At 37.3% G+C, this 26151-nt stretch overlaps 1 protein-coding gene across 4 annotated transcripts in view; it reads right to left on the bottom strand.

Moving 5' to 3' along the window:
* The window catches only part of UNC79 (unc-79 homolog, NALCN channel complex subunit), a 263893-nt gene that overhangs the window by 74200 nt on the left and 163542 nt on the right, over positions 1-26151 (bottom strand). Inside the window, exons 27-33 of one of the 4 annotated variants that reach the window (XM_047795599.1) lie at positions 24857-24922; positions 17055-17341; positions 11074-11256; positions 10327-10489; positions 7677-7826; positions 5879-7096; positions 850-957 (exon numbers count right to left, since the gene is read on the bottom strand). In XM_047795599.1, the coding sequence (XP_047651555.1) occupies positions 850-957; positions 5879-7096; positions 7677-7826; positions 10327-10489; positions 11074-11256; positions 17055-17341; positions 24857-24922 (2175 nt within the window). The remainder of the gene's footprint in view (positions 1-849; positions 958-5878; positions 7097-7676; positions 7827-10326; positions 10490-11073; positions 11257-17054; positions 17342-24856; positions 24923-26151) is intronic. The other 3 variants (XM_047795600.1, XM_047795602.1, XM_047795601.1) reach the window with 3 other exon arrangements.

Below are 26151 nucleotides of genomic sequence, written 5' to 3'. Positions count from 1 at the left end.
CAAACTACCAGTCCAGCATTTAAGATCTTTATCTGGTTTTCAGGATCAACTTCATTTCAAAAGCTGGTCAAATGAAAATTCACTAGCTCTTGAGGCACCGTCCCTATGGAACACAAAATATACCAGCACATAGGACCAGGGTTTGCAGAAGCTGCACCTCTGTTTATATTTCTGATTCCTGCTTAGAACTGTCCACGCTAAAGTCTCTTGATTGATTCTACCCAGCCAGGCGGACAACCTAATTTTCACCTCAGTGGAACTCAAACGCCTCATGAACAAAATCTAGGACCCAGCAACAGAAGGCGGCTTCAAAATAGTTGTGTCCTAGAGATCCAGTAAAATTTCATGCCATTTTATTTTCCGATCCGTAAAATTCAGTCATGACTTGGGGATCAGGATATATCTGATACATTTATTTGATGATAACCTAGATAAAATTTTTATCAATCATGGAAGTGATTCAAGTTAAAGGCAGTTCATGTAAAATTCTGTCACAGACAATATTTTTCACTTGTCCCAAAACCAGTTTCATGTTGTGTGTTTATGCCAGTCATATATAGTTCTGATTTTCTTGAATTATGAAACATAGTGATTATTCCTAAACAAATTATGATTCTTGGCCTATTAGTAACCATACTGACTTATCAAACACTTGAGACGCTGACAAAAGTGGGCCTATACCTCTGGGTCTCTGAGAATATACAGAATGGTATCACCCAGAAAGTTAACACAATATTAAAAAAAGAAAAAACAAAATAAAACCCCAAGAGTGTGAAAATTGAAAACAATGCAGCAGATAGTGTTCCACAATCATTGTACAGGTGAAATGATCACTAAAGGAAATCTTACTTGATATTGAGGAATGGCTACTTGTTTCTGGCACACCTGCTTCTAATGTAGGGGCAGATGAGGATTCTCGTGGCATTTCCAAAGTTGAAAGTCCTTTAGTAGCAGGATCTACAAACAGAAATGTTATTTAAAACTTGAGACATTGATTAAAAGCAAGTTTAAGAAATTTTTCTGCATGTTTTCCCCTCTTGCTCAGTACTCCCATTCAAACCATTATATACTTTCTGGCCCTACTGATTACTTTAATGGAACTACACATACACTGGTTTCAAACTTCCATGGAGAGCTGCTTCCACACTGCACTCTGCATGTGTACACATGCCCCTCAGAGATTCACAGCACAACTGCAAAGCTAGGAGCTCAGCATGCTCACATCCCATATCTTTGCACCTTTCCAGAGCTGAATTTCTTTTCAGCTAATACCTAAGGACATTGACAGTTGATCCACTTTCATCATTCCACCACTCCATCTTTGACTGGCAGTTTCCTACTCATCATTTACCTCTCAATTTATATAGACAATTTCTCCTCCAGATTCCCCACCCCCAAATCCAAACAAAAAACTGGGTCATGTGACCCTCTTATGTAATCCCAGAGCACCCTATCCTAACCTTTACCAAAATTAACGCACTATAATGTAACTGTCTATTTATTTGTCTATAACCTTTGCTAAGCCATAAGTAATTTACAATCAGGGACTGTACCTAACTTGGAATAATTACTTACTGACCACTCAGATTTTCTGTTTTCTTAGTTGAGCAAGAGACAGAGTCTATCATTTGCATCTATGTTGACAGAGGTATCTAAGATGAAATATTTTCTGCATATAATATTATTAATTTAGCAATAGTGGGAAACAAGCTGTCCCACATTATTCTAGGTAAAGATTATCCTTTAAAGCTTTTTGAAAAGTTTAATTGTTTACCATGGCAAACCCCCTGAAATTCTTTATAAACCTCCTTGCCATCTTAAGCAGTGCTATATATTGGACTCAGTGAGCAGCCTGGAATTACCGCTGTGGGCTTCCATGATTATAACATGCCCACCCTAAAATGGCTTCAGGCTCTTAAGCTTCATGATATCTCTGTGTCCTCCTTTTCATATTATCAATTGTTTTTTTCCTCACCACAGAGCAAGTCACCATACATACATACAATGTAAGTATGAAGATGCTATCCTGTTATTGGGTGATTATTAAACTTATTGAACTGTCAGAAATAACAGTAAAATAGATACTAGGTGAGAGCCTTTAAGCATTGATTTTGGAACATCTTTTTTTAAATTTAATTCAATTTAGTAGTCGAGGCCATTGGTGACCTTGACAATTGAAGTTCAGCTAAACTGGAAGCTTTATGAGAAGGATGAATTCTTTTTAGAAAGAATAGTATGGGAGAAAATTGAACATAGTGATCATATAGATAACTCTTTAAAAAATCATGCCAAGTGAAATAAACCAGGCAGAGAAAAACAAATACTATATGATTTCATTTATATGTGGATTCTTTCTTTAATTGAAGTATTGTTGATTTACATGTTTGTTAATTTCTGCTGTACAGAAAAGTGATTCAGTTATATATATGTATATATATGTAACACACACACTCATTTTAAAGTACTCTTTTCCATTATGGTTTATCATAGGATGCTGAATATAATTCTCTGTGCAATACAGCTGGATAGTTTATCCCCTCCATGTATAATATCTTACATCTGCCAACCTCAATCTTCCACACCATCCCTCCCCCAACTCCCTCACATTTTGGCAACCACAAGTTTATTCTCCTGAGTCTGTTCCTGTTTTATAGATAGGTTCATTTGTGTCATACTTTAGATTTTGATTCTTAAAAACAAAACAGAAGCTGATACATACATACAGAGAAGAAACTGGTGGTTGCCGGCGAGGAGCGGGTGGAGGGATGAACAAAATAGGTAAAGAGGATTAAGAGGCATAAACTTTCAGTTATAGGCGTTCCCATTGTGGCTCAGGAGTAACGAACCCGACTAGTATGCATGAGGATGTGGGTTCAATCACTGGCCTCGCTCAGGGGGTTAGGAATCGGCATTGCCATGAGCCATGGTGTAGGTTGCAGGCATGGCCCAGATCCTGCATTGCTGTGGCTGTGGTGTAGGCTGGCAGCTGCAACTCTAATTTGACCACTATCCTGGGAACTTCCATATGCCACAGGTATGGCCCTGGGAGGGGAAAAAAAAGTTTGGGGAAAAGAAAGTAGCTATGAAATAGTAACTTAGGAGAATGGAATGTGAATGGACCAGGGAAATAAGATTGCCAGGTAGCTTTAAGGACCCAGGTGAGGTTCATGGTCATGAATTTGAAATAAGACCAGTCAATATTGTTATGTGTTTTTATCCAGTCACACTTATCTGATAGGTATAGGAGCTGGTAGATGGAAAGGTAGATTTGATGAGGGCTCTGTTTAATGAAGCGAGTCTGAAAAAGCCAAGGTCAGGAATGATGTAGGTAGGGAGGGATTATAATGAGTGACTTGTGTAAAAATGAGAAGACATGAAGTAAGGGAGCAACAGTGAAAGGCAATAGCATCAATACAGTGCTATCCAGAGAGAAGGGAAATGGTAATAGAGAATGGGAGACACTGGATTGACATCATGGAAAGGCTGCAGTTATTGATAATAACAAGGTCTACGATATGACCATGGGATTGAGTAATTGAGCTATGGTGGAAGATTTAAAAAAAAAATCTCTGGAAAAGATGAATTCAAGGAACTGGGAAGCCAGAGTGCCAGAAGAGTCATCTGTACTAATATTGAAATCAATAGGAATTCAGAAGAATAATTTAGGAAGGAGTAAAAAGGGCCAGGAACTATATAATTGTGAATAAGTAAGAAAGTATTTATTGACAATACTAATAAATAATGTGAGATTCAGAGCTGGGTGTCTTTAGAGACAAGGTAGGAATGGTCTGAAGGGGGAAATGATGAACAAAGAATATGCTCACCCCCTCACCTTAGCCCAAGCATCCTTGGAAGAGAGATGGGCTTCCTTTAGTCTAAAAAGGTAAGGGAAGCAGAGGAGAGGCCATACAAGGGACTCTTTTCATGAAGGGCTAGGAATTTCTGATTGTGGGAAAACTTGAGGATTTGGGATAAGGTGGGAGAAAGATTCTAGACAGAAGATGTGCAAGGCCTTATGGAGATTAGAGGGAGAGTGATGAGGGTGATCTGGGGCTTCCTGCAGAGACTGACATGAACAGAGGAAAAGTATACAAAGCCATTAGACCTGGTAGACTCAGGGCAATGAGCAGTGGCAATGAGCAAGTGGAAGGATTAGAAAGTAGCAGATGTCTGGGCCTCCCTTGACTCCATCTGGGAAGTACTCTGAACACATGGATCCAACACCCAGCAAAGAAGGGTAGATCTCTGTGTCTGCAGCAGACAGAACACTTTAAGGATATAAAATTATTATGACAGTATAACATATAAAAATGTTAAATACATGTCATAATTGTCAGATGCTTTCCTTCCTTCTTGTTCTTTTAACAAATTACTAATATAAAACCAGTCTCCTCCCTGGTAGCCTGGGAAACAACTGGACATAAGGATGAATAAAGAAGGCAGCACATAGACACACAAAAAAATATATACTACAACCTATATATCATATATACCCACCCTCTAGACCTCATATAATTTATTATATACCCACCCAATAGGCCTTATTATGGTCTCTGATATACATACTCATAGACCTCTATAGTTTCTAGGTCAGTGCTTTTCCTCTATCTTTACACAACAATTTTCTTGGCTCCAGATAATGAAAAGGTGTCCCAGTTTCCCTGGAAACCTTCTTAAACCTTCTTGTAATTACCAGAATCTTTTTCTTACCCCTGGATGGCTGGAGCATGACCCTTTCTAAATACCTTAATGTTCATTCAATAGATTTTTACAGAGAAACTTTGAGGTACACAGCATGTCCTGTGAACTGGAGAACAGCAGGAAACCTCAGGAGATGCACGGGGAAAATAAAAGGGCTGAGCCTGTTCTAGGAGTTGCTTTTGTGGTGGAGTAGGGGATGGTGCTACTGCCTGGCTGTGTGGCCTGGGGCAAGGCACGTCACCTCCTCAGAGTGTCAATGTCCTCTTGCAGAAAATGAGGGGCTATACTAGAGGGCCCCAAGATTTTTGCCAGTTCTCAATGTTCTATAGTCTGTGAATCTAATAAAATAATCATCCCAGGCTAATCCCCTTTTTTCTGAAGATTCACATTTTTTTTCAAGATATGATCTGTGAGATGAAGAAACATTCTGATCAGTATTATGAGAATACAGCAGAAGATTGTGTTTTAGGATGAGGTGAACTATTGGTCTATCACATTTCTCAAGCTAATCTTTCTTAGAAACAGTACCTTCAAGCAAACACAAGAAATGGCATTTGAGGCAAGAAATATTTGTGCTACGACAACTTCGCCATCAACTGGTGACTATGGATTCACATCTAGGTTGTCCCTGGGCTCTCTTTGGCTCCTAAGGGCACACAATTGTCTTCCAGACTGCTGGCACTCGGTTAGAATATGTAATCATATGATTATGCAATCAATTCTTAATCATCCCAAGCACTCTTTGCTTAATTTTAACCCTTCATGTTTGGTCCTCCTTTGGACTAGTATCATAATTCACAAAGTACAGAAGGACAAAAAAAAAAGAAAAAGAAAAGAGTTCAATTCATGACTTTTGCAGTTTGAGGAAAGCAAAAATGATATTTGGAATATCTTTATATGAATTAACTATTGCCTCTTATTGCCCAGGATGGTCAAGAATTGACTGTCGAGTTTAGAAACAACCAATACAGACACATTTATGGAGCTGATATAACCACATCTGAATCCAACACACTCCAGTAAGCAGGAAGGATTCAGAGTGATCATGAAGCAATTATAATGTCACTCCTTGACATTATAAGATTGAGAATCTGATGCCTATCAGTGCCAAGACCCTAACAAGTAAGATGCAGAAACTTGAACGTAAGGCTGGGAGAAAGAAGAGAGACGCGCTCACCTGGCTCTTTCTGATCTCCCAATTTGTCTAGAATGTTGAAGGAAATGTCGAGGTACTCCCTCTGGATGGCACTGACAGCAATCTTCCTCTGTTTCCTCTGCCTGGGAACAATCTGAATCTTAAATTCAGATTCCTCGGCTCCCTCCTCTTCTGCCTTCCTCTCAGGGTTCTGTTCTGTGTCTGATTCAGCACTGGTGTTGGGCTTCTCACTTTCCATTGGATTCTCAGAATCTTCAGGGACCTTGAGGAGGACAGTTTTTGTCCCCAAACTGGGCATCAGCCCACTGGGCTTCTCCTCCTCAGTGCTGGGCTCAGGGTTATCATCTAGTGACCTCTCGGGGAGAGCAAATGACTTCTGAAGGAGGTCTCGTTTTTGTTTAAGCGTAAGCGGGCTGCCACAGGAAAACTCTTGCAGCTCCTCTGACTTTGCCAACTCTTCAGAGTCTGTGGGGTCTTCCAGAGCTATGAGAGAGGAGTCCTTGTCACCTGCTGACTGGTTATTTCCTGAGTCCTTAGAAGAAAAGTCTTTGGAACAATCCTCCACACTTACTTGCACAAGGGGAGTTGTACTCAGGCTGAGGACAGAGGGGTGGCTGGGGATGGAGAGAGAGGAGGCAGCATTTTTACCAGAGGCACCATCGTTCCCCTGGTCCATGGTCTCCTCTTCATCACTCTCTACTATTCGGAGAGGGGGAAGAGGTTCAAACACAAGAGAGTCGCTGTCCGAGGTTGAGAGCATAGAGTGTTTTTCAGGCCCAGATGTTGAATCTGAGGACAAATCTATCAGATCTAAATCCTCTTTAGGAGCAGGCTTTACTGGAGAATCAACTTTCACCTCAAATGTCTCCATGCAGTTTAACCTAACTTCTGGTATTACAGGCCTTCGCATTTCTTGAAACCCTTCCATAGCTGGGTTCTCTGGGATTTCGGGATTGTCGGGTCTTGTAGCAGAATTCTGTCTAGAACGTCCATGGTCCTGCTGTCTTTGCATGATGTAAGCAGCTTGGGCGGGAGGCTTATCTATGTCACAACGGTCTATGCAGGACTTCCTGCGGTGCTCATCTAATGTAAACAAGAGGGAGTCTGCATTCCCTATATCAAGAGATTTTTGTTTTAAAGAGCGCAGCTTTTTTTTCTGAATGCTTTCTTCTCTCACACAGTGTAGAATGCTGTCTTGTAAAGCACCCGTTTCTCTATATTCAGCCAGTTCTATTTCACCTGATTGAAACAGAAAAAGCTAGTACTATTTACTTGGAGATTTCACCTTTCATTCCCCTCAGACTTGGGCATACAACTGGCATCAGTCATAATCACAATCCCAGCTTCACGAGAAGGTAATACTGACTTTCTGGCCAAGTTTTCATAAGATTCATTCTAAGTTCAAAAACCATAAAACTTTGGAATGAAAAAAACCCAAAATGGCAGTTTAAGATCTTATTTCCAAAATCAGGTGTTGGGATAATTCCTCAGCTCTACTCATTTGTGTACATGAGAGGGGACTGCTTTTGGCTGAGGCAGATCTAGAAAACTGTATTCAAATTGTGTGGAAGAGAAGCAAACATTTCGCAACAAATCAAATCAAGCAATGGCCCTCTAAGACAATCATGACGGTAATGATGTATCTGTCAATTCACGTATATATATAAACGTGTATATATATATACTGGTTGTGCATACATATATATAAAATCAACGGCATTAAAATGCGTCATAACATAATAAAATTAAGATTTCACCCCAAACAAACGGTAGAGTACAACATTTCTGCATAAAATTACTAAGAGGAAAAAATTCATACTTCTCTGAACATTCATCTCAACCGGCTGATATTTCACCATTTTGCTGCCGCCTATCCTTTTCAATCTTGCAAAAAAAGTTTGAGACTCTTTATTGCAGGGTCCAGTAGGTGTATCATGAATATCAGATTCATCAAAAACACTATCTTCTTCTAATTGGGGAGAGAAAGCCAAAATTACACTTAAGAGGTTATTCTCTTAGGCTGTGTCTACACAAGCATTTCAATGAAAGCATTACGGAACAAAGTCTGGGGTGGTTTCTACACCAGCCCAAGTCTAGCCATGACTTGGCATTTCATTCAGGTATCAAATTATTCATATGTTGAACAGAGCAACCTGTGGCAAGGTTGCCCCTCATTTTCCATGTCACAATGGGCAGCATTTTCAAGAGAGGAATCTCAGTATTCCAATAGGGCCTTCATGGGGAAACTTTGCCAATGCACTTACAACCATATAAGACATTCGTGTCAGGAATCAGGGACACTACAAAAATGTGCCTGCTTTTGGTGAATTTTCAGGCAAATTCGGCAAAAGAAAATTAAGCAAAATGAATGAATCTTGCCCTTTACAAAAATAACATGCCTTCCTGGGATTTGAGAACTGGCATAGACACAGCCTAACAGTACATGCACCTTATACTTTGTAAATGCAAAATACTGTACTCTACATTTGGTAATGAAACACACAACACACAGAAAAAGCTTGGGAAAGCCACTGATCATCTCGAAAGCTCCACAAATGATTATGGACTGAAAGAGTAAACAAAGGAAAAGGAAAACAGAAAATAACATTTTCCCCTATTAAAGTAATATTGTTCTCTGAAGCGTTTGCCATGTGTAGCTACTGTGAATCCCAGAGAGAATCTTTGACTCTTATGATCCTGAGGCTCAACAAACAAACTGGTCACTTATAGTCCTTCCAAGCCTGTTTCCATGTCCTCTTATATCCCCATTTGGCCACTTTTAAATCAAAGATAAACCCAAAAACCCCAAAACACATCAGTGAGGAAAGGGCTGCTATATTTCAAAGTTCACTTAATAAGTTTTCTTCTTTCATTCTTTGAAAACACCAAAGCCATGTACAAAGCAGCAAGAGAAAGGGCTACAAAAATGCATTTAATTGCACAATAAATGGAATTAACCTACATTACAAGTTGAACATCACTAAAACCACAGTATTTGGCTTATATTTATATCTACCTATATGACAAAAATGTGGCTCAGATATGAGTATGATTATTTAAGATTTCCTGAATATAAGGGGATTGTACAAGCATAGAGTTAAGTTTTAAGGACCGATCCTCACCTAAAACACAAGATTCTGCAAGCAAACAAAATTTAAAACAGTAAATGTTAGATAAAGTAATCATAACTAGTCTTTTGGGTCAAATACAAAAAGTAAATGTGGACAAAGTGGATATAAAACTCCCAGTGAACTTCTGCAATGATGAGAAAGACTATTAGCATAACAATTTGTATTTTTTTTTCTATTTCCTTTTAAAAAATACTCTCCTTTGAGAAACATAGTTTTAAAAAAAAAACAGTTATGCAACTCTCTTTACATAACTTGGAAAAAAATCTCAAAATATACTGAATGAGAGAGACAAGAAGATTCCAAGATGGCTTCTCCTATCTAGAAATATTCATCTGGGATTGGCCCAAATACTGAGCCCACATTGATGACATCTATAGTTTAACTGAATCTGATCAATTTTCCTGAAACAAGAACCTAAGCCGGTAGACAAGATATTCTTCAGGAAAGATCTGAATGGTACCAGAAAGTAAAGAACTTAGTTCTCACCACTCCATCTATAGTCAACCTTGGACCTTTTGGCAATAAATGAGCAGTGGAACACTGGCTCCAATCCATCCCATTCAGATATTTCCAGAGCAGTCCTACCAAAAAGAAATCTCTTGACACCACAAAGGGTCATAGGGCACTTGACATTCTCCCAGGACTGGATTAGATGGTGTCACCTTTTACAAGTCTAACCAACCTGTGACATGCACTAAAGACACACACCTTGGCTCTTCAGTTCTCACCTGAAAACATCCAGGCTAGAATTTTACTCTATCTAAAGTTTAATTCTACTGCCTCCTTTGCAAAAAACACTATCAGTATAAAAAGTGTGGATATTGGAAATAATTTAAATCTATGCAACGAAAATGTTTCATTCCAGTCATCTTAAAGTAATTCTTATTGAATAAGGAGGCTAAGAAAAAGCACTGTGGCAAATTTAGATTCCATTCCAATCTCTAAGCACGAGGTCAGGAGCAAACTAGAGATGGACGAGATTATGGCTCCACTGAGTGCAGACCAAGATTTACTTCACAGTCCAAAGCAAGGTGTTTCAACACATAGGAAAAGGGTTACAGAGGTTCCTTAACCAAACAGGAGAGTTTTTTACAAAACATTATTTCTTATGAAAGAAGATTTAGAAGCACACCAATTACTTCTCTTGAGTGCTCATTAAAAAAAAAAATAAAAGCATCAACATTCATGGGGAGGCTGGAAAATTAATGAAGCAATAGGTAATTTTTTAAACTACAGAATGATATCTGGGGGTGCCTCTATCATCTAAGAAAAACATTGTCTAGAAATGTATTACGTATGCAAGCTAGGTTTGGGAGAGAATTGAGATATGTAAAGTACCTTTTTCTTTTTCGCTGTATCTGCTTATGTTACTGTTGTCACTGTACAAAGGTCCTGCCGTGGCATGGGGCTTGCAGCTATGATACTGTGCATTGAGTGTATTGACTGTTATGTGAATCAGATGCAGCAGGACCTTGCTGATATCACAGTCTCGGTATGGATACTGCTCAATAAAATGGAGGGAGAAAAATATAAATGGTTATTTTAAAGGCTAAGTTCTTCCACTTGATTTTGCTAGATATATTTCTCAGTTTCTTTGGGGTATAATAGAAGAATACAGAAAAGCAGAAACGTAAATTCTTATCATGGCTTTATTCTGACAAGGGACTGTACTCCCTTCCCCTCGCACCAAATCACGGATGGCAATGCATGCCACTTTGTAGCTAAAATTCCCTTCAAGAAAATTTATCTGGCATAAACATTTGGTTCTTGAATACAATTTTAAATAGTTTTCCTGACATAATAATTAATACATGATAAAAATACAAGATTCTGAGCATAAACAGAGATTGTTCATCAGTATCTTACAATTCGTTATATTTTATTTTAAACATTTGAGAGTATACAATGACATGGTCGACATTTCTATTTTCATTCCAATGGCTCTTTACTTCTCAACACTTAATTGTACATCATGAATCTCCCTCTGAAGGTCAAATTACTACCCTACAAAAATTTCATTGTAGAGCTCTTAAAAGTTCTAAGAGAATCATTCCACCCAAAAAAGGAGTGACTACAGCTACTCACCTTGTAAAGAATGACAAGCAAGGCCTTCAACCACATCTGCCGGATGTGAGGTTTTAGGGACCAGAGGGAACAACGAGGTGGCTGTTGGAAATAATGCCGTAGTTGAGGACAAGAGCAGTATTTGAGCACCTGAACCACCAAGGGGAGAAGGTGTTTTCCCAAATTAATGTTGTAGTCCATAACCTGAAATAGGAAAAAATTTATTAACTGAAGGAAAACTATGAAGAACATTTATTAGCCAAGAGGAAGACTTTGAACCATCAAAACATGGGCAGAGTATGTAACAGATATCTCACAAAATATTACTAGTAGTGGCCAGTACACATAAAGAGGGAAAAGTCCAACCTCACAAGAAATTTTGAAATTTGTTAACTTAGTTTTAATCTATTTAATTATCTATTGAAAATAATTTTTATCTATTATCATATCCTATTAAACTATTAACTAAAATTAAACTGGACCAATGAAAACTCATAGTATTGGCAATTATGTGGGGAAACGGATATTCTCAGACACCGCTGGCAAGAGTATTTCTCAGTGCAACATTTCAGGACAGCGATTTAGCAACATGTATTCAGAAGTAGGAAAAAGTACATAGCCTCTAATATAGCAGTTAAAAATATCCTAAAGAAATAGAGAGACATCCCCAGATGTATGCATAAAGATATCCAGCAATAGAGCCATCCCAAATTGAAAACAACCTCCATATACAGTAATAGGGAATTAAATAAAAGATCATTTATATGACAACAGAATACCCTGTAGCCATTAAATGAGATATGATACAAGATAAATTTTATCAATAAATTTTAACTTTTAAATAAATAAAATTTAGGTTTTATAAAAATAAACAAGTGGGACCTAATCAAACTTAAAATCTTTTGCATAGCAAAAGACACCATAAAAAAATGAAGACAACATATAGAATGGGAGAAAATATCTACAAACAATGCAACTGACAAGGGCTTAATCTCCAAAATATACGAACAACTCATACAACTCATCATACAACTCAACAACAAAAAACCCAATCAAAAAATGGGCAGAAGACCTAAGACATTTCTTCAAAGAAGATATACAGATGGCCAGTAGGCACATGAAAAGATGCTCAACATCACTAATTTTTAGAGAAATGCAAACCAAAACTACAATGAGGTACCACCTCAAACCTGTCAGATTGGCTATCATCAAAAGGTCTAAAATTAACAAATGTTGGAGAAGGTATAAAGAAAGGGGACCCCAATTAGAAAAATAAGAACAAACAAAACTTAAAGTCAGCAGAAGGAAGGAAATGATAAAGATCAGAGAGGAAATCCACAAAATAGAGACTCAAAAAAACAATAGAAAAAAAATCAATAAAACAGTTCTTTGAAAAAATGAGCAAGATTGACAAACCTCTGGCCAGACTCACCAAGAAAAGGAGAGAAAAAAAAAACCCAAATAAACAAAATAAGAAATGAAAAAGGAGAAATCACAACTGATACTGCAGAAATACAAAAAACCATAAGAAAATACTGTGAACAATTACATGCCAACAAATTTGACAACCTAGAAGAAATGGACAACTTTCTAGAGACTTACAGCCCACCAAAACTGAACCAAGAAGAAATAGATCAACTGAACAGACCGATCACTAGAAATGAAATTGAATATATAATAAAAAACACTCCCTAAAAATAAAGATCCAGGACCAGATGGCTTCACAGGCAAATTCTACCAAACATACAGAGAAGAACTTATACTCATCCTCCCTAAACTTTTCCAAAAGGCTGAAGAAGGAACACTCTCAAAGACATTCTATGAGGCCACCATCACCCTAATACCAAAAAAGAAAATTATAGACCAATATCTTTGATGAATATAGACACAAAAATTCTCAACAAAATTTTAGCCAACCGAATACAACGACATATAAAAAAGATCATACACCACAACCAAGTGAGATTCATCCCAGGTTCACAAGGATGGTTTGACATATGCAGATCAACCAATGTCATACACCACATTAACAAAAGAAAAGTCAAAAACCACATGATCGTCTCAAATGATCCAGAAAAAGCATTTGACAAAGTCCAACATCCATTCATGATTAAAAACTCTTATCAAAGTGGGTATAGAGGGAACATACCTTAATAAAAGCCATTTATGACAAACCCACAGCAAATATAATACTCAATGGAAAAAAGCTAAAAGCCTTCCCACTAAAATCTGGAACAAGACAAGGATGTCCACTGTTATTCAACTTAGTACTGGAAGTCCTAGCCACAGCCATCAGACAAACAAAAGAAATAAAAGGCATCCAAATAGGAAGAGAAGAGGTAAAACTGTCACTGTACACAGATGACATGATACTATATATAGAAAACCCTAAGGACTCCACACAAAAACTACTCAAGCTGATCAACAAATTCAGCTAAGTAGCAGGATATAAGATTAACATTCAGAAATCAGTCACATTTCTGTATACTAACAATGAAATATTAGAAAAGGAATATAAAAACACAATAGCTTTTAAAATTGCACCCAAAAAATCAAATAACTGGGAATAAACCTGACCAAGGAGGTGAAAGACTTATATGCTGAGAACTATAAAACATTAATCAAGGAAATTAAAGAGGATTAAAGAAATGGAAAGATATTCCATGCTCCTGGATTGGAAGAATTAATACCATAAAAATGGCCACACTACCCAAAGCAATCTACATATTTCATGTGATCCCTATCAAATTACCCATGACATTTTTCACAGAACTAGAACAAACAATTCAAAAATTTATATGGAACCACAAAGACCCAGAATTGCCAGACCAATCCTGAGGAACAAACACCAAGCAGGAGGCATAATTCTCCCAGACCTCAGGCAATATTACAAAGCCACAGTAATCAGGACAATGTGGTGCTGGTACCAAAACAGACATATAGACAAATGGAACAGAATAGAGAACCCAGAAATAAACCCAGACACCTATGGTCAATTAATCTTCAACACAGGAGGCAAGAATATAAAACGGGGAAAAGACTGTCTTTTCAGCAAGTATTGCTGGGAAATCTGGACAGCTGCATGCAAATCAATGAAACTAGAACACACCCTCACACCATGCACAAAAGTAAACTTAAAATGGCTTAAAGACTTAAACATAGGACAAGACACCATCAAACTCCTGGAAGAGAACATAGGCAAAACTTTCTCTGACATCAACCTTATAAATGTTTTCTCAGGTCAGTCTCCCAAGGCAATAGAAATAAAAGCAAAAATAAACCAATGGGACCCAATCAAACTGACAAGCTTTTGCACAGCAAAGGAAACCATTAGAAAAAACAAAAAGACAACTTACAGATTGGGAGAAAATAGTTTTAAATAATGCAATGGACAAAGCCTTAATCTCTAGAATATACAAGCAACTTGTACAACTCAACAGCAAAAAAGCCAACAACCCAACTGAAAAATTGGCAAAAGACCTGAATAGACATTTCTCCAAAGAAGATATACAGATGGGCAACATGCACATGAAAAAATACTCAACATCATTGATTATTAGAGAAATGCAAATCAAAACTACTATGAGGTACTACTCACACCAATCAGAATGGCCATCATTAATAAGTCCACAAATAACAAATGCTGGAGGGGCTGTGGAGAAAAGGGAACCCTCATGCACTGTTGGTGGGAATGTAAATTGGTACAGCCACTATGGAAAACAGTATGGAGGTACCTTAGAAATCTATACATAGAACTACCATATGACCCAGCAATCCCACTATTGGGCATATATCCAAACAAAACTTTCTTTGAAAAAGACACATGCACCCATATGTTCATTGCAGCACTATTCACAACAGCCAAGACATGGAAACAACCTAAATGTCCATCAACAGATGAATGGATTAAGAAGATGTGGTATAGGAGTTCCCGTTGTGGCACAGTGGTTAACGAATCCGACTAGGAACCATGAGGTTGCGGGTTCAATCCCTGGCCTTGCTCAATGGGTTAAGGATCCGGCGTTGCCGTGAGCTATGGTGTAGGTCGCAGACGTGGCTCGGATCCTGCGTTGCTGTGGCTCTGGCATAGGCCGGTGGCTACAGCTCCGATTGGACCCCTAGCCTGGGAACCTCCATATGCCGTGGGAGCAGCCCAAGAAATAGCAAAAAGACAAAAAAAAAAAAAGATGTGGTATATATACACAATGGGATACTACTCAGCCATGAAAAAGAACAAAATAATGCCAATTAAGTGAAGTAAGTCAGAAAGAGACAGACAAATGAGATCACTTATATGACAAATGATATAACCATATGATGTCACTTACATCTGGAATCTAATATACAGGACAAATGAACCTTTCCACAAAAAAGAAAATCATGGACTTGGATGTTAGATGCAAACTGTTACATTTAATAAGGATAAACAATAAGGTCCTACTGTACAGCAAAGGGAGCTATATCCAATTTCCTGGGATAGACCATGGCGGAAAAGAATATAAAAAAGAATGTGTTTGTGTATGTGTGTGTGTGTGTAAAACTGAGGCACTTTGCTGTACAGCAGAAATTAACATAGCATTGTCAATCAACTATATTTAGGTTTTAAAAAGGTGTATATATGTGTGTGAGTATATATGTACATGCATATAGATACATGTAGATATCAGTATGTATAGATGATCCCATTATTGTAAAAAATATGTGTACATATACACATCTATGTATATATGTATGTATGTATGAATTATGTAAATTTGGAGCCAGAGACATATGTCAAAATGTTAGTTATTTTTGTCATGAGTTTCCTGGAGATTGAATTTTAATTTTTTGCTTATGTTTCTAAAGTAAATTTGCATAATATGAATAGAGAAAGAAGTGAGGGAGGAAGGGAAGTTTGGTATCTGAAACGGACGTATAGACAGCTCTCTCCATCATGGACAGCTGAGTATTAGTGATGATCCATGTGGTTATCAGCACCAGCAAGAGCTATACATATTGTTCCCACTTTGCTTATCTGTTCATTATATTACAATTTATTTGAGCTTACTGATAACAGCTGCAATCACTGAGTTCCTACCATGAGACAGGCACTGAATTAAGGCACTTTGTGATATACTGTCTCTAATCTTCCACCCCCCCAAAAATTTGTTACCAATGAGCAAACAAGCAAGGATGCCCAAGGCCATAGCAGTTAATAACAGTGAGTGGCAGAGCTGGAATTTATATCCGTATCTCTCTAGCCCCAAGTTCTACATCCTTTGCAGATTGTGGAAGCCATTCTGGAGAGTGAGATTTGTAGCAATGGTCAAATTAGGCACATATATATTCAATGATCTGTTAATTCTGCTCCTGGATCCATATCCCAAAGGAATTCTCACATTGGTAAAAAAGGTGCAGGTACAGGATGTTTATTGCTGATCTGTACGGGGTAGTGAGGAGTTGGGAGCAATATGAGTGTCATCACTGGGAGAAAGGGTAGTTAAGTCATGGAAAATGTATACCATGGTGTACAATATACAGAAGTTAGCAGTAGCCAAGAAACATGGATAAAGCCAATGGTGATAATGTGACATGAAGTTGGATGATTAATCCAATTGTCCACTTGGAGCGAAAAAAGGAGAAGGATTAAAAAAAACTAAAAACAAAAATTCCACACTCCTTTATTGTCTAATAGGTAGCATTTCGGCTTAGAATGATGAAAAAGTTCTAGAGATGAATGGTGGTGATGGGTACATAACAAATGTGAATATACCTAGTGCCACTTAATTGTATATTTAAACATGGTAAGAATGCTAAGTTTTATGTTATATATATTTGACAAGAAAAAATCCCAAACTCCCTTCATGACATCAGACTGCTGATGTCGATGTCCTCCACATACCTCTGCTTAATAAAGTGATTTGCACAAAACTTTACACTCAACCAAGTTTAGCTAAATGGAATTTAATGACTTCTTTGTACTAAAAGCCTCACCATATGACTCTTGAAAGCTTAACACTTACTTGAGCAATTCCTGCAATAAATGCATTAAAGCAAGTTGACAGACGCATTTTTTGAGGTGCAATCATGAAGCAACCTTCCTGCTGATCATAGCCAAGTAAGACGTACAGGTGCCGCTTGACTGTGTTGAAGGCTTTGGCGCTGCTGATGTCTGACTCGGCGCTGCTCTCATCTTTGGCCATGAACTTCATGAGCACTGTAATCAGCTGGTGCACTGTCTGGTGGTCGATCCCAGCATCTTCTGGGAGCAGGTCCTTGATAGTGTTGTCATTCTCAGGAGATTGTTGTCCTGTCAGTACAAGAAAGGCCATCAGTTTGTGGCTCCCCAACAAGTCAGTTTACACTAAAGTCTCATTTACTGATAAAGGACCATTCTTTCTGCTTTAATCTTTTCTAAATATTTAAAGGTCTGTTCTAAACAAACTAAAGGTGCCAAGCAAAGCATTGGTCCCACAGTGGAAGTTATTGTGATTCCAACAGCCAAGTAATTTGGAAATAATAGGGGATGGAAATAAAAATAAGACACTATGAAGCATGGTTATCTGCAAACAGCAAGACAAATACCTATTCAAACTTTTCATTTAGTGAATTTTTTAACATCTTGGCAAAGTTTTATCCTCACTAATAAAAAGATGTTTCCCTTTCAGCTTTGTATAAGTACATAATAGCCACAAAAATAATATTCCTAAAATCCACTGAGCAACTAAAACATCCATTGAGTTATTTTGTTTAAATGATTACTGAAGTTCAGTTATGTTCAAAGAGCAGCTGATGGAAAAAATAGTTTCCTTCTCCAAATCCTGAGATATTAGCAATGTGTACACTTTGAATGATATAGTCCAAATTAAACATAGCAAATTATAAGCCCTGCTGTATGTAATGAGAAACATACAAAGGAAAGGGAGGGACACACACAGAAAGAAAGAAGCATGAACTTTGAAGAACAGAGAAAAACACCATGTGAAGATGAGCTGAAAGTTCACATGGAAAGAAAAAATATCTTAGCCCTTGACCTACCCTTAACCTAACAAACAATTATATCAAAGCAGGTCCCTGACATTAATTTTCTCTATTATTTCTCAAAGTCAGAAATTATACCTTGTCTCCTCTTGTTTTCTGCCTTTTCTGATCTGGTTTAGCTTAGGACTTTGAGGAATGCAAGAGTGAGATTTGCCCTTCTATATTTATGTTTGGGGCCTTTTTCAAAATATCCTATGCATTCTTGTCCTTCTTTTGACAAGCAACATCAGAATTTCTAAATTGGAAACAAAGTTTTTGCCTGGTGGATTAAAGCAGCACATCAGCATTCTCATCTCTCATCCTGAGAGGAAGAGTTCTAAATGATGACAAGCTTTGGTTACCAACCATTATAAACCAAAAGTTGATCATATCCATTTAAAATATGGTACAAGATACAACAAAGAGTTAGGCAAAGGTTATATATTTTAACTTCTCAACTAATTCAGCAAAATCTCAATCTTCCAGGACCAGCCAAGAGAAGCAAAATAGAAGAAATGTTTTCCGAGGACTATGGAAATTAGCTGTCTCAAGCCCAAACACTTTCTCTGAAGCAGTGGCATGAAGGTAATGTCAAATTTAGTAGTTTAGAGCTGCACATAAGGTTACATGTTTGGTTGCCCAGTTTTACCCAGATGGTCAGAAAAATAATGATCGGTTCAAAAGTGATACGCTGAGATGGAATAGTTGACAATGAGTGAAGAGGCAACAGAACCACTAAGTCTAAGAACCTCTAAGGTAGGAGAAACTATCTGACAAATTTTAAAATGACCCTTCCCCATTAACAGCATTTTCTCTCTCATAGAGTCTGTTCATGAAGGAATGAATATGTACATTAAAGAAGTTTTGTTTTTTTAATCAAAAATCATTCAAATAAAACCTAAGGATTTGTTTACTATGATGTTTCATATGCAGAGAGTGATCAATAAATTAATATTATCATTGTTTATTAGGCATGTATGAGCTACCAGAAAAAAAATCAATGTGAAGCACTCTTATTTAATAAAAGGTCAGAAATACGAGGCGTCACTGTATATTATAATTAAATTAAACATTTGACATAGGAGATCAGACCAAACGCAATAGCTATGTAAATCCTCATTTTAAAAGTTCAAAGGAATTCCCATTGCGGTGCAGCAGAAATGAATCCAGCTAGTATCTATGAGGATGTGGATTTGATCCCTGGCCTCATTCAGTGGGCTAAGGATCTGGCGTGGTTGTGTAAGTTCCAGACACAGCTTGGATCTGGTGTTGCTGTGGCTATAGCGTAGGCCGGTAGCTGTAGCTCCGATGCAACCCCTAGCCTGGAAACTTCCATATGCTCTTGGGTGCGGCCCTAAAAAGCAAAAAAAAAAAAAAAAAAAAAAAGTTTAGAGAGCCATCTTTTCAGTATTGAAAAATATTTAATCTTGATTTTTTTTTCTTCGGAGTGTTACTTTACAACTAGCAGGAGATTATTGCTCTGGGCAAGCTTGGGCCAAGAATGGGACACATGTGAGAAGTTAGGTGCCCTGCAGGGTCCAGTGTTATTGTAGCAGCAAATGATGGTTGTTATGATGATACAGCTTCTTTCCTCAATTCGTTTTAGCTCTGGGGGCAAGGTTTAGGACAGCACACATCACTCCATTGGCTCAGTCACCTCCAAGTCCAGACTGGCTTGACTCCAAAGCCCCAAAGTTAAAAACAGAACTGAGGAGCGTTTGAGGAGATACGCCTTTGTTTTATAGCCCTTTGAGTCTAGGAACTCAAACAGAAGAAAAGGAGCTCCAGACAAGGCCCACATAAGACACAGGCTCCCCATTTCCTTCTGTCTAGTTCAAGTCTAGAAAGTAAACCATCAGACTTCAATTTCAAATATTTCACATCTCTTCACCTCATGGCAAGTAGACATTCATTTAAAAGTGTCTAACCTTAGCTTTCCCCATCAAAGCATATTTTCCTAATGACTAAATATCATTTCACAAGTGCCCTATCTCACTTTAGATTCACCTTCATTGATCTTTAGTTCTTAGCTTTAAGGTTGCTGCTCTTTGCTTTCCCTGAACAGCCAGTAATGAGTGATCTTTAACAAACCATTAAATGTACTGAAAAAGAACTAGTTAATGGAACCTTTTTGCATAAAGGGAAAAAAAATCTCTTTTCATTCTAATAATTTACCCCTCTATGTGTGGGCTTTGCAAGTCTGTGCTTTATATATTGTATTTTTTTGAAAATAGTATAAGCATGTGAATGGCACCACTCTTCATTAAGAAAAGTTATCTATTCAAATCCCTAAGGAAAAATGAGCTTAGGAAAGCTGAAATGTACTTTATTGATAAAGACAGTATTACTGTTTTAGTTATATGTAAAAGATATAAAATTTCCATTTTAAAACTAAATCCCTATAATATTTTCTCTAAGGTGTGATAATTAAAACACTTATTTTTGAGTTCTAGTCTATGAAATTCCTATCTGTTTTAACTATATAGGTTTAACATGTTAAGAGATTTGATTTAACTATTTTTATAATGAGAAATATAAAAATCTTTATTATTGTGGAGGCAGGCCTCCTCCTATCATAACTTTAACATGGACTGGGTCCATCACAGTCTGTCCACAGAATGGCACAACTGATTGAAATGCTATAGTATAATACAATTTTATTTATTCAGATGATTTGAAACCAGGCAGGATCAGGATCTGCATTTCCAGACTTATCACCTACTGCTCCACCCCACATGCTCAACGTCTTACACTCTCAGCTACTCCTGGATCTCAGAATGGAGCCAGCGTTTTCCCACCTTGGTGTCTTTGCTCATGGTGCCCTCGTCAACTTGCAAAGTGGTCGTCCACCCCCATGCCTAATTTTATCCTACAGATATGGTCCACAGAAGCCATTCTTATTAATATTCCCACCCTCCTCTCAGTATTTGTGATCCCTAAATTCTATAAATCTCTAAAAACAAGAAAGGAGGGAAGATGTGTGGGAGAAAGTGAAGAATAGAGGAAAATTTCCTTTAGCGTCTTCCAACACTAATGTGGCAAATAACTATTATGCAAGGCAGTACTTTTTATTTATTCATTTGCCACATTTCTTCTATAAGAATAAAGAGTCCTTGAAGGCAAGTGTGTGTCTTATCCAGTTTTCCATCCCTCACAGTATATGGGGCAGTGTTTGACATATAGTAGATGCTCATTATTTGTAAATGTTTACATGCACTAAATTCAAATAAATATTTCAGATCTTTTCTTCTCTGTAGGAGAGAAACTGATGAACAGCAAGGAAGTGGGTACGAAAACAGGGAATACTCCTCTGTGTAGGCTGACTCACTGACCCCTCCGTGAAGCAAAGAAGTAACAATTAGGTAGTGGCAGGAAGTTTCCATGAGTTTACTCTGCATTTGGTCTAGAGAAGCCTATGACCAGACACTATAAATGAGATTGCATTTATTACGTTAGCAGTTCTAACTACACCGCCTCACTGACCTCCCTGGCTCATTAACTCAATTTAAAGCTTCATTCACAGCAGTTCTGTTTTGTGTGCACAAAGCTACAGAAGGGCTGTAAAGCTGGGGTCATTACTAACCGCATAGCCTCATATGCTCCCCATCCCTGCCCTTGCCTCTTCCTATCCCACATCCTGTCATAATGAGTTTATCTCCTATCCACCTGTCTAGGCCTGGCTGAGAACTCACTTGTCCACAAGACCTTATCTGTTGCCTCCAGCACTCCTCCCATTGCATTTGATATGATCACTTTCACTCTGGATGAGAGTTTACTTGAGCTCATACTTTAATCTCCCTTACTTGACTATAAGCAAGTTAAGAGTATAAAAACTTTTGATCTTCACATTCTTCATATTTCCCAATACAGCAGGCGCCCAGTAAGTATTTACTCAACAGAAAGTATCATTCTCAAAACTATCATTTCTGGCAAAGGTATTTCTGTAAAAGCAATCGAATTCTTTGATTCACTGGATCTTAATGATCAGTAGGCATTTCGAAAGATAGTGAATACATGAATTGTAAACCACCTCTAGAGAGAAAGAGAGAGTCCAAAGAGAAGAAATTTGGAATTCCAGACTGGATACTAAGAGGGAGACAGGAAACACAAGTGCATTTTACCAGTGCTACCCAGGATTGGGCACCTTCTCTTGTTGACACAAATGCAGGGATGGATTTCTCTGCAGGCTGGAGTAGAATCAAAAGAATCCATGCCCCTTTAGACATTAGGATAGCTCTGGACCAATCTGTGAGTCCTAATTGGGACGATCCTTTGGTCTGAATACTCGTGGGCTTAAGTCACACTGTAGCAGGCTTGAATGCCCAGGGCAACTCCCTAATAAGACCGGTGTCCTCATGTCCCTAGTACTCTAAGGCCAATGCACTGAGAGGTAGCTCTAGTGGAAAGAAAGCAAATCAAATCCCCTGGACTCAAGTATTATTCTCTAACTAATTAGTTATATGTGATCTTGAGCAAATCATTCATATAAGTAGGATTACTTAGTCCTTCAGGACCTCAGTTTTCCTATCTGTATATAAAGTGGAAAAAAATACTTTATATATATGCAGAATTGTTAAATCTAAATTAGATAATTTGCATTAAAACACTTTTTACAATGAGGTGCTATACATATATGAAGTGTTATTATTATTATTATTAACATTATATACCTACTATTATTTATTCACCCAAAGAAATGAAGAATGAAATATAAATAAGTTCCCCATGATCACCTGGGTTTGATTTCAATATTTTTCAGTATCCAGATCTATCACCAATAAGCTTGTGAAACGTGTTCCTTTCTGGGAACCTCAATTTCCTCTTGTGCAAAATGAGAATGTTAACATACCTCTCATGTTTCAGCTATGATAGTCTATGAATTTTACTTTCATCAGTTTTGATTTGATTCACAAAAATCACAGAAGAATGCAACTTTTCAGTCCTTGCAGAGTTTACCTTCTATATGTGTTTTTCTGTTGCAAAATTTGCTCTGGGCAATACTTAAAGGCTAAGATCAGAGAACCATACGTTGTCAATCCAATACCAAAAAGTTCAGCCTAAACAACAACTAAAATTAAGTCTTGCTGCATAATTAAAGGACATCTGCTTTATTTTAGGCCTAATCAATAAGAGGTCTTGCACAGAGACCTCTTATTTGCACCAAACAAAAGTATGTTTGTTAAGTTCTTCGGTTTCCATTTAATTACTATCTTAAACTACTCTGTACAATTTTATGATTATCCTGGCATGTTTTTGCTTTCAAGTTAAAACATGCAGTGTCCAGTAATATAATAATGCAAAAATAAAAAACTAATTTGAAATTGCCTTAAAATCTGAGCCATCTGTTTCCAAATCTAAGCAAATTTTGTTTGTGGTACTGTCATGTAATTATCATTCCAGAAGCCTTAGCTTTATATTTAATTTAAACGATGCTGTTATCTGCCCCTTTTCCATCTGATCACGTTTCGTGGGACAATTAGACGCCTGATGGCTTTTCCTAACTTCAAGAAACACATACACATGTTTTTCCAAAGGGATATGAGAAGACTTCTGCTTTTGGATTGTCAAAATTTTTATGGGTAATAAAAATTAAAGATTAGCTTTTCAACTAAGTCTTGAGACAAAAAGAAAAGATAGGATAAGATACAGGTAATTTATGAAATTGCAGAAGATCAATCTCAAAAAGACCTATCTGAAGGAGGAATGGATGATTTTCACGTTTTTAAAAAATTCATATTTAATGAAGCTCAGGATCAGAAGTTCTTATTTTTATTCTCTCTTTTTTTTTAATGCCAGCTCAGTTGAAGCCTGCATGATGCTCAAAACAAGGTAGAAGGACTCTGCCAAGTGTTTGCTGCTCCTTTTTCTCATCACTTTTAAAAGAGAAAATACACTTTGGCCAACATCTTCCATTTGCATTCATGATATTTGGAGCTCTCTCTCTTCTCACCCACCCCTAACTGCTTCTCTTTCTAGCATCGTTTGTATAACACATTCTTGAAAGTCTCTTTACTTGACAATTTGCTTCTGGGAATATCAGTACTATTCTGAAAAGTTTACTTTAAAACTATTCCTAGGTGAAAAACAAACATTCTATAGCATGATACACAGGTGGTAGTTATCAGATTTGTTTTGGACAAATAAGCAGGTAATCAGAAGCTCAACAAGTATAATATCATGTGTGTGGAAATGTTCAGTCTGTAATAGCCTTGCTAGTGTCCCTTGAACCTTTAAGATAGTTCATGATAAACAGTAATCTATCAAGAACATCCAAGGATGGTTATACTGTACCAAGCTGATTATGATCCTCTGGTCCTCTAAACAATGGAAATCCTCCTTTCTCTGAGAGACAGAAATGCATGTAAGAGTTGCAAAGAATCAAAATGGCTAAGGGGATGAGTGAATGATGGTGGTTCGAATGTATAACCTTTTAAAATGTAAATGAAATGTTTTTCCCAGGGCAGATATATATGAACATAATATTTCTATGTGTAAATACACATACAAATATAAGACTATGTATGGTCCTAGTCATATTTGCTCTCGGGGGAAAAGTGCATACTCGGGTAACAATGATGCTTCTTACTGGACCATAAGTTAACAGGATCAAAAGTCATCTGCCAGTTTTAAGATGGAAAGAATCGCCATGTCAGGGGCTCAAACACTTGAGCATCTGGGTTAAGACTCTTCAAGCTTTCCAAATCCTAGGTATATCACTCTGGTCCAGTTAGAGACACCGCATCTTTTATCTGGTCCACCTGTGATAGACACTTGCACACGGCCCTTCAACGTCACAAGTACCCACCTGGCGTCTGTTCGGGTGTCCCACCGAGAGCTGGAGCAGACTGCTCATGCCTGGTCAACCTCATAGCTTAAAAATCAACAACAACTCTATTTAAATAAGCATTAAAAACAACTTGAGCCTAGAAAATACACTCAGTGCTAATTGCACTGGATAGCAGGAGCTAGTTTAGTTTTCTTATCTGTAATTAATATCACATACAAGATGTTTACGTCACAAAAGCTTGGTGGTTTTATTTGAATCTAAAGAACATTCTTCAATGTGACTTCAATTCTTAATCTTTAAAATGTTCATGTCAATCAATTAACAAGAAATAACAGTAAATAAACTCTATATCCCAAACTGATTGGTTAGATTAAAAAATATCTGGGAAATTCACATAGAAATTATAATTTATTTAATCTAGGTATTGGTTTCTAGGACCTGATTCAGTTTCACTTGGGCCTAGCATTGCTAGAGGTTATTATTAAATGGCCATCTGTTATTTTCTTTGCTCTCTGAAAAGCTGGGTTATTGATTGCTTAAAGGGCTTTTCCTGACTCTTCCAAAGTTCAAAATACCACATTTCTATAGCTTGTCATAAAATAGAGGAAAATGCAATAAACAAAATAAAATCATATTTATGATTAAAAATGGTTATGTTACATAAAGCTGTCTTCCAAGAAATGCCAATGAAAAAGCGAACATTCCAGCTTCTGGCAAGATAAAAACATGTTTTGTGGTGCTATTTTATTAACTTTACGGCAGTTACATAAAAATTAAGTCATTTAATAAATGTTACAAGTTAGCAATATATTTAATGTACTCAGTCACTAATACCGTGATTTAGTTATGCATTTTTAATTATTTGTCATTCATGAGCCATAGGTAATCATTAGAGTTCATCTAGTCATTTGATAACTTTTTTGTTTTCTTTGAAAGTATTGCAATATAAAGAAAGACCTTTAGAAAACAAGTACATATGGTCTTTTTTTTTAGTCAGCAATGACATTTGTTTTTATTTACAAATTATCTGGTGAAGTTGGGCAGACATTCAACTTTTCCTCAGCCTGATTTTTCTTTCTCAAAAACACCATCGTTTTTGGTTTTCTGGGAACTTGTTGGCTGCCTCTGTCATGCATAAAAGGCAAATGCATTCCAAATTTCCACTTTGTCCTCTTAGTTGCCATGGGTCTTGTCACAGTCTCATCTAGGAAGATTTTAGGTTATAATACTGGTGGTAGAAACCTTCATATTCTAGAACTTAGGAACAACTGCTTCTTCCGTGTTTCCTGCCAAGCATCAGTGGACTGGCTGTC

The sequence above is a fragment of the Phacochoerus africanus genome, chromosome 9 (genome assembly GCF_016906955.1).
Source record: "Phacochoerus africanus isolate WHEZ1 chromosome 9, ROS_Pafr_v1, whole genome shotgun sequence".
Classification (NCBI taxonomy): Eukaryota; Metazoa; Chordata; class Mammalia; order Artiodactyla; family Suidae; genus Phacochoerus; species Phacochoerus africanus.
The sequence above is the reverse complement of the archived record's forward strand: the minus strand, read 5'-3'. Positions and strand labels throughout refer to the sequence as shown.